Source organism: Penaeus vannamei, chromosome 23, assembly GCF_042767895.1.
Source record: "Penaeus vannamei isolate JL-2024 chromosome 23, ASM4276789v1, whole genome shotgun sequence".
NCBI lineage: Eukaryota > Metazoa > Arthropoda > Malacostraca > Decapoda > Penaeidae > Penaeus > Penaeus vannamei.
This window is the reverse complement of record NC_091571.1, coordinates 37055481-37065480: the sequence shown is the minus strand read 5'-3', so window position 1 is coordinate 37065480 and position 10000 is coordinate 37055481. Positions and strand designations below refer to the sequence as shown.

General features: G+C 39.4%; 2 protein-coding genes across 3 annotated transcripts in view; one reads left to right on the top strand and one right to left on the bottom strand.

The window, feature by feature from the left end:
- Window positions 1-2429, top strand: part of LOC113811551 (low-density lipoprotein receptor) — a 6632-nt gene extending 4203 nt beyond the window's left edge. For both annotated transcript variants that reach the window (XM_027363319.2, XM_027363320.2), the window contains exons 5-7: window positions 722-829; window positions 1387-1494; window positions 1848-2429. In XM_027363319.2, the coding sequence (XP_027219120.2) occupies window positions 722-829; window positions 1387-1494; window positions 1848-1948 (317 nt within the window). In that variant the 3' untranslated portion in view covers window positions 1949-2429. The remainder of the gene's footprint in view (window positions 1-721; window positions 830-1386; window positions 1495-1847) is intronic.
- A 2856-nt stretch (window positions 2430-5285) lies between these two features.
- Window positions 5286-10000, bottom strand: part of LOC113811552 (low-density lipoprotein receptor) — an 8720-nt gene continuing 4005 nt past the window's right edge. Inside the window, exons 3-7 of the mRNA XM_070137323.1 lie at window positions 9220-9333; window positions 7916-8041; window positions 6891-6998; window positions 6403-6510; window positions 5286-6078 (exon numbers count right to left, since the gene is read on the bottom strand). Coding sequence (XP_069993424.1) covers window positions 5978-6078; window positions 6403-6510; window positions 6891-6998; window positions 7916-8041; window positions 9220-9333 — 557 coding nt within the window. The 3' untranslated portion in view covers window positions 5286-5977. The remainder of the gene's footprint in view (window positions 6079-6402; window positions 6511-6890; window positions 6999-7915; window positions 8042-9219; window positions 9334-10000) is intronic.

The window sequence follows — 10000 nt, the reverse complement described above, 5'->3', positions numbered from 1 at the left end:
AGAGGCCGACAAGGAGGAGAAATACAAGGACGATCTAGGACAAGAACATGAGAACAAGATGACAAGCAGATCGGGTCCGATGATGGGTCACCATCATCAAATGGGTCAAATGATGCCTCTAGGGCGAGGCGTGAGTAGGTGGCCGAGCAACATAGGATACGTGCTGGTTTGCATGTGGGCTGCATGTTTCTTGTTCTGGCATGGACCTTCGTGGGGAGATTCTAAGTATATGCTCCACGTGGCAGCCACCGTCTGGTCAGATATAAGGCAACCCAGCATGACCTCTGATCATTCTAACTTGCTCTCTCCGAGAGCAACCCAGCCTCTCCGCTGACCGCGCCAACACCTCGCCACGCTGGGCTGGCCACGGATCCACCCAGCACTGACCAGTTGTATCGTGTTCTATTCTACTCGTGTATAAACTCTTACTAATAAAGAGGCGGCCGTTGCAAGATTATTACTCTGCTTCACAAGTATCAATGTACAAAGTTAACCTTTTATAGTGGTGGCAGCGGTGGGATGTGAGCTAGCATAATACATTATGATATGCAGTATGCTATATGCACTTACCCTAATATCATGCACCATTACATTATCAAACACCTAGATATCTAATAACCTGCATTGGATATTAAAAACATTCTTTTCACTTGTCATTTTTTTCCCCTTCTTATCATATTCCTATATTTACTTCCATTTATCTATCTATTGCGATCGACAGCTGAGTGCACCTCCGGCTTCCACTGCCAGAACGACATCTGCATTCAAGAATCCTACATCTGCGACGACATCGAGGACTGCGAACGCGGGGAAGACGAGAGCAAGTGCGGTGAGTCTCCTGTGTAGGTGATGGTGAACCTGATCTGTACAGTATATCCATCAGTCTGTCTGTTTATCTGATCATTTATCTATCTAGCTATTTGTATGAATGTATATGTTTATATATATATATATATATATATATATATATATATATATATATACATAGATATATATATATATATATATATATATATATATATATGTATATATATATGTATGTATTATATATGCATGCATACATATGTGTATATATATATATATATATATATATATATATATATATATATATATATATATATATATATATATAATATATGTGTGTGTGTGTGTATTTGTATATATCTATAAATTCACACACACGCAAATACATATATATATATATATATATATATATATATATATATATATATATATATATATATATATATCTGTGTGTGTGTGTGTGTGTATGTGTGAAAGGCTAAATGAATAAGTAGGCGTGGTAGTACACTTATCTAAAATCCCTCCCTTCGTCCCGCCCTTCGGCCCCGCCCCTCGGCCCCGCCCCCTGTCCCGCTCCCTCAGACTGCGAGGACACGGACTACTTGTGCTCCAACGGGCACTGCATCCCGGACGAGTGGCACTGTGACGGCATCATCGACTGCTTTGGCGGCGATGACGAGCTGAACTGCGGTGAGAAGAGACCTTTTTCGTGTTATTATTGTCAGGTTTATTATTATTATATTGTTTTCCTTTTTTTCTTGTATATATATTGTTTCTTTTTTGTTTAGGATTTTATGAATTTTCACTATGTTTTCTTTTCTTTTCTTTCGTTTTTAGGTTATTGGTATTGCTATTATCGTTGTTTTTATTATCGCCTTCCTCCTTCTACTCCTCTTCCTTCTCCCCCTCTTCTTCCTTTTCCTCCTTTTCCTCTTCCTCCTCCTCATCTTCCTTCTCACCCACTCTCCCCCTCCCTGCCTCTCCGCCTCCCCACCTCTCCGCCACACCTCCAACCCCCCAACCTCCCTCGCCCCCTCCCACAGGCGCCAGAGTTGCCCCCATGGTCTCCTACAGCAAGATCAGGACCCGCACGCGCGCTCAGACCAAGCTCCTCCGCAAGCTGGCCAAGATCCGTCGCCATTAAAGGGACGTCCTGCTACACCGTCTCCATCCAGCGAAGAACCGCTACATTGAAGCTCTCTCAAGAAAGGAGAGAGAGAGAGAGAGAGAGAGAGAGAGAGAGAGAGAGAGAGAGAGAGAGAGAGAGAGAGAGAGAGAGAGTGAGTGAGTGAGTGAGTGAGTGAGTGAACCTAGCTTCCCCTCAAAAAGGGAGAAATAATATACAAAGAAAGAGAGAAAACCTTTTTTATTAGCCCATCGCCCGTTCGGTTCGTCCTTACATATTCTCTTACTTGGTCTCCATCTCACTAAGTACCGCTACACTGAACCACACTGCATGACACATTTGAACCATTCCCGAAAATCTGTAGGAATGTAAAGCGTCAGATTCCAGACTGAATGTCCGAAATACTTTTTTTTTGTTTCTTTTTTCATTCTTTGTATGTCTCCTTTTATATTTACCATTTCTTCCAAAAAAGAAAAAGAAATGAAACATATAAACTACAGTATGTTGTTTTACTTTGTGAAACTAGGATCCAATTTTCGAATATGTATTATTAGTAATCATGATTGTCAGATACTTGTAACTTTTTTACTCGATATCAGTTTAATCCCATAACAAATGAGAAAGAAGTGGTATTCGATTTTTATATTCTATTACAGCTGGTAGTGATGGTTGTTGAAGTAGGGGGAGAATCCGGGGAATGAGATAATGGGGATTGGAAAAGCTGGTAAAGTATCAGGAAGAATGTCAGGAGGGGAGGGACCCAGAGAGGGACCATGTTGCAACAGGAGGGATTCACGTGAGCATCCAGCTGGGAGAGGTAAGGATTATGAGGGAACGAAGAGGGAATGGTGCACATGGAGGAGAGGATGGGATGTGCTTGGAAAGAGTGGGGGGAAGAGGGGTAGGGAGAACTTCACGGAGAGGAGGATGGATATAGGCAAATATTTTGAATGTAGAGGGAATAGGCATAAAGGGATTGGAGACGGATGAGGGAGTGGAACATTCTCTTGGGTTATGTCTAGGAATTTTTGGATGTTTTCAAGAGTTTCTGGAAGGGAGTTGGGTGGGGAGGTCTGAGAAATAAAGGTTCTCTTGTGAGGAGAAGAGGATAGATGTCCGAGGAGCAGAGGAAGAGGAGTGTGTAGGAGAGGGTGTATCAGTAGATGGAGTGGCAGGTTTAGGTTGTCTTGCGTGACAGGTAAAGTGTGAAGGAGGAGGGGTAGGCATCGAGGAAGTGGTAAAGATTGGATTATATGGATTTAAACTGGAAGAGGAAGAGGTGGGGTAGAGGTAGGATGGTTTGAGGTAGAGGGAAGACATGATGGGAGAAATGCTGAGACAAATTTGAGGTGAGGTTGGAGCAGAGCGAAGGAAAACTTCGAAATAGGTAGAGAGAGAAAAATCTTGTCGTCGTGCTTCTTGTCTGGCCTCATGTAGAGTGAAATCCTGGTTTAAATTTGAAAACTACTTGCTACCTCACATTGGAGTTTTTAAGCAGGGCAATTCAAATAAAATACATTATGGGAGCCACCACATTTGGCACAGGCACTTGACTAAACACAGCAATTTGAATGACCATAGCCAGGTTGGGCACATAGAGGGCAGCAGGCTGTGGAGCGACAGTTTGGCTGGGTGGCCAAAACGCCAATTCTGACAATGACGAGGAAGGATATCCAATATAAACTTCATGGGGGAGGTCATGTCTACAGAAGCAAGGCTTGGCAATATTGGTGTAAGACTTACTTTGTCCTCTGGGAGAAATAGTGGAGCACTGTACTGCCACTGCATCACTAGGGTTTCCAAAGACTCAGATGGAGTAGCACAATTGTAATTAATGGAATAAACTGTTCTGACTTTGACTTTGACATTGCTGTTACTGTCATCATCAACAGTACTGTTTCTATTACTTTTACCATCAAGATCATTGTTACTGGTACTATCATCATCGTCATTAATATTACTTATTATCACTATTACCACCATTGTTGTTACTAACTCTTACTATTATCACAATAATCCTTATCATCATCTTGTAGATTGTATTTATGTGACGGTTGGAAATGCCTCAGTTTTGTAAAGTAAATAATGTGACGATTTTAAAGATGACAGTCATAACGGATTTTTTTGTGAATCTATTCTCTCCTCAATCCATCAAAGATTTGAAGGTAAAAAATGATACTAGCCCTGTATAACACACGGGAATGATAAGAAAGGGATGAGGATATAAAATAATAATAATAATAAAAACAAAAGAAGATCTAATGTAAAAACAATACTGATATTATTGCAAAAGACTGAACACCTTATCCGAGGTTTGATAGTAACGTGCATCGTCACATTGATTTTTTTTTTTTTTTTGCTGCTTGAAAACTCGGTCATTGTGACTGTGTCATATGTTTTCTGATAACAAGGAATTGGCCTATAGCACGAAAACATCATTTTATGTGTATATATGTATATATATACATACATACATACATACATACATACATACATACACACACACACACACACACACACACACACACACACACACACACACACACACACACACATATATATATATATATATATATATATATATATATATATATATATATATATATATATATATGTGTGTGTGTGTGTGTGTGTGTGTGTGTGTGTATACATATTGTACACACACACACATATATATGTGTATATATATATATATATATATATATATATATATATATATATATATATACGTATATTATGTATACATATGTACATATATTGTGTATATATTTACACACACACACAAAATTTGGTGTGACGTCAATGTACGGCGTAATGATACGTCATTGGCCGTCGCCATTGTCACGCACGGTATTGGAAGAGCCGCACGAGACCGTAATGAATCGGTAAAATGGTTTGCCAGATGTATAATTCATAACACGAAACGATGCGAGGATAAAATGGAAACACTTACTGGTGCCTATGACGTCTAGCACATTTCCTTGTCTCAACCATTAACCATTAACCATTAACTATCTCTGGATTCTACCCGTTTGGATTCGTAGCGGGATAACTTGGTCTGTGTTGTAGTTCGAGCCATTCCGTTCGTAATATTTGAATACATATTGAATGACATTTGCTAAAAACTGAACTCGTATTTCGTTCATCCTCAGGAACTACATTCTATTTGAACAATCACTGAAAAAGACAAAATAGTGGAAAAAAAACACTTTTAGCGTCTTGGCTTTAAATACGTTAGTCTTTTGTTATTGTAATATATATAAAGGAGAATCAGCTGTAATGTAATATAAAAATCGAATACTATTTTTTTCTCAGTTGTTTAAGGGTTAAAGTGATATAAGAAAAAAATGGACAATTAACTGATTATTACTGTTATTATTATTACTGTTATTACTGTTCATACATTATTATTACTGTTCATACATGTTTGAAATTATTACTGTTCATACATGTTTGTTATTATTTCTTTTTATACATGTTTTATTATATATGCTTTAATACATTATTGTTACTATACATGTTTGTCATTATAAAATGATTACTGTTCATACATGTTTGAAAATTGGATCCTGGTTTCCCAAAGTACCTTGTAACAACATATTGCAGTTCGTACATTTTATTTCTTTTTATATTTTTGTAAAGAGATAGTAGAGAATAAAAGGAAATATAAAAATGAGTAAAAACAAATAAACAAAACAAAACAATACAAAAAAAAACGAATTTTGGACAGTCAAAATCTGGAATCTGACGCTTTACATTCCCACAGATTTTCGGGAACGGTTCAGATGTGTCATGCAGTGTGGTTCAGTGTCGTGGTTCAGTGTAGCGGTACTCAGCGAGATGGAGACCAAATAACAATATGTAAAGACGAACCGAACGGGCGATGGACTAAATGTTTTCTCTCTTTCTTTGTATATTATTTCTCCTTTTCGAGGAAGTTAGTTTTTCTCTCTTTTTTCTTTATCTCTCACATTTTCTCTCTCTCTCTCCTTTCTTGAGAGAGGTTCAATGTAGCGGTTTTTTGCTAGACGGTGTAGCAGGATCTCCTTAATGGCGACGGGTCTTGGCCAGCTTGCGGAGGAAGCTGGTCTGAGCGCGCGTGCGGGTGCGGACCTTGTTGTGGGAGGGCAAGGGGGCGTCGCTGGTGCCTGTGGGAGGGGGAGAGGAGGGGGTTAGGGTGTTGGAGGAGAGGGGGGGAGTGGGGGAGGAGGAGGAGGAAGAAGAGGATGATGATGATGATGATAAAAACAAAGATAATAGCAATCCTAATAATTTTAACTGCAACACTATTGATCGTATCAACAGAAAAAAATAGAAAAAATCAATTTACATAACTTAGATGAAAAAAATATCGTGATACAACCATCCCCCCAAAAAAGGACATACATACAAGAAAGGAAAAAAAAGAGGAAAATCTGATAATAATAATAATAAACCGAACAACGACAACAAGAATAAAAGTCCTTTCTCACCGCAGTTCATCTCGTCATCACCGCCGAAGCAGTCATAGTAGCCGTCACAGTGCCAGTCTGGGGGGATGCAGTGCCCGTTCCCGCACACGAAGTCCGTGTCCTGGCAGTCTGAGGGGGGGGGCGGGGCAGGGGGCGATGGGGGGGGGGGGGATTAGTATACCCTTATTCCCTCAGTGTTCCAGCTGATCGCGTAACTATTCTTTATGCTGATTGTTACCTGTCTTTCTATCGGTTTATCTCTCCCTGTCTCTCTCCGTATCTATCTACATATACATATTTACATATATAAGTATACACACACACATATATATGTCAATACACACACGCACACACACACACACACACACAAACACAAACACACACACACACACACGCGCACACACACACACACACACACACACACACACACACACAAACACACACACACAAACACACACACACACACACACATACACACACACACACGCACACACATATATATGACTCACCGCACACAATTTCGTCCTCTCCGCGGTGGCAGTCCTCGAACTCGTCGCAGAGATAGACTTCGGGAATGCAAATGTCTTCCTTGCAGTGGAAGCCGGCGCTGCACTCCGCTGTCGATCGCAATAGATACATGAATAGAGGAAGAGATTGAGAAATAAATACGTGAATCAAGTAATACCAAATAAATGGATAGGTAAATAAAATATTATGAATAGGTAGAGGAAGAGATTGAGAAATAAATACGTGAATCAAGTAATACCAAATAAATGGATAGGTAAATAAAAGGATAAATGGATAAATATTATGAATAGGTAGAGGAAGAGATTGAGGAATAAACACGTGAATCAAATAATACCAAATAAATGGATAAATGGATAAATGGATAAATATTATGAATAGGTAGAGGAAGAGATTAAGAAATAAACACGTGAATCAAATAATACGAAATAAATGGATAGGTAAATAAAATATTATGAATAGGTAGAGGAAGAGATTAAGAAATAAACACGTGAATCAAATAATACCAAATAAATGGATAGGTAAATAAAATATTATGAATAGGTAGAGGAAGAGATTAAGAAATAAACACGTGAATCAAATAATACGAAATAAATGGATAAATGGATAAATATTATGAATAGGTAGAGGAAGAGAATGAGAAATAAACACGTGAATCAAATAATACCAAATAAATGGATAGGTAAATAAAATATTAGGAATAGGTAGAGGAAGAGATTAAGAAATAAACACGTGAATCAAATAATACGAAATAAATGGATAGGTAAATAAAATATTAGGAATAGGTAGAGGAAGAGATTAAGAAAAATCACGTGAATCAAATAATACCAAATAAATGGATAGGTGAATAAAATATTTCCAACAGCATCCGACGCTGGTTATTACATAGGTATTTGATAGCGTATTAGTGCATATCAGGGTAAGTGAATGAATTAGCGGAAGGAAAGGGGGAAGTGATAGGTAAAACAACCAGGCAGAAAACCAGAAAATGATGCTTAATCAAACTTACTGCAGCTAGACTCGTCATCACCGGCAGGGCAGTCATAGAAACTGTCGCAGCGGAATTTGTTGTTGATGCAGCCACCGCCTTTGCATTCGAAATACCCTTCGTCGCAGCCAGGGGCGCTTGTAGCCGCTGCAATAAGGGGCGTGTGGTATCTGAATTCTTTCCAGGAAGACGGAATTGAGGTTTCGGACAAGTTCTGTTCGTATCTCTGCTTTTAGCCTAATGAATGACTTGTAAGGATGTGTGGTATCTGAATTTTTTTTTTCCAGGAAGACGGAATTGATGTTTCGGACAAGTTCTGTTCGCATCTCTGCTTTTAGCCTAATGAATGACTTGTAAGAGTGTGTAGTATCTGATTTTTTTTCCAGGAAGACGGAATTGAGGTTACGGACAAGTTCTGTTCGCATCTCTGCTTTTAGCCTAATGAATGACTTGTAAGGGCGTGTGGTATCTGAATTCTTTCCAGGAAGACGGAATTGAGGTTTCGGACAAGTTCTGTTCGCATCTCTGCTTTTAGCCTAATGAATGACTTGTAAGGGCGTGTGGTATCTGAATTCTTTCCAGGAAGACGGAATTGATGTTTCGGACAAGTTCTGTTCGTATCCCTGCTTTTAGCCTAATGAATGACTTGTAAGGGCGTGTGGTATCTGAATTCTTTCCAGGAAGACGGAATTGAGGTTTCGGACAAGTTCTGTTCGCATCTCTGCTTTTAGCCTAATGAATGACTTGTAAGGGCGTGTGGTATCTGAATTCTTTCCAGGAAGACGGAATTGAGGTTTCGGACAAGTTCTGTTCGTATCCCTGCTTTTAGCCTAATGAATGACTTGTAAGGATGTGTGGTATCTGATTTTTTTTTTTCCCATGAAGACGGAATTGATGTTTCGGACAAGTTCTGTTCGTATCTCTGCTTTTAGCCTAATGAATGACTTGTAAGGGCGTGTGGTATCTGAATTTTTTTTCCAGGAAGACGGAATTGATGTTTCGGACAAGTTCTGTTCGTATCCCTGCTTTTAGCCAAATGAATGACTTGTAAGGATGTGTGGTATCTGATTTTTTTCCCCAGGAAGACGGAATTGATGTTTCGGACAAGTTCTGTTCGTATCCCTGCTTTTAGCCTAATGAATGACTTGTAAGGATGTGTGGTATCTGATTTTTTTTTTCCAGGAAGACGGAATTGATGTTTCGGACAAGTTATGTTCGCATCTCTGCTTTTAGCCTAATGAATGACTTGTAATAAGCAATGAAGTTGGAACCCGAAGCTTCACACAAGTTTGGGACATTATGATCGGAAAATTTAAGATCCTTACAGCAGTCGGCCTCGTCTTCGCCGCCAGGACAGTCGTAGTAAGAGTCGCAGATCCAGTGTTCAGGGATGCAGACGTCGGCCCCTATGCAGTGAATATATCCCTCACTGCACTCGGCTGCGAGATGGAGAGAGAGAGAGAGAAATGAAAACAGATGTATTCACACGGGTCGAATGACGAATGCAGACGTGTGAACAGCATGAAATAAAGGAGAATAGAGTTTCTAAAAGGATTTTTGGGAGAATAACAGGAGAGATATGGAGTGTTGAAGACATTCTCATAGGACTTTAGGGAGAACAACAGGAGAAATATGGAGAGTTGAAGATTTTCTCATAGGACTTTAGGGAGAACAACAGGAGAAATATGGAGAGTTGAAGATTTTCCCATAGGACTTTAGGGAGAACAACAGGAGAGATATGGAGAGTTGAAGATTTTCTCATAGGACTTTTGGGAGAACAACAGGAGAAATATGGAGAGTTGAAGATCTTCTCATAGGACTTTAGGGAGAACAACAGGAGGGATATGGAGAGTTGAAGACTTTCTCATAGGACTTTTGGGAGAACAACAGGAGAAATATGGAGAGTTGAAGATCTTCTCATAGGACTTTAGGGAGAACAACAGGAGGGATATGGAAAGTTGAAGACTTTCTCATAGGACTTTAGGGAGAACAACAGGAGAGATATGGAGAGTTGAAGACATTCTCATAGGACTTTAGGGAGAACAACAGGAGGGATATGGAAAGTTGAAGACTTTCTCATAGGACTTTAGGGAGAACAACAGGAGA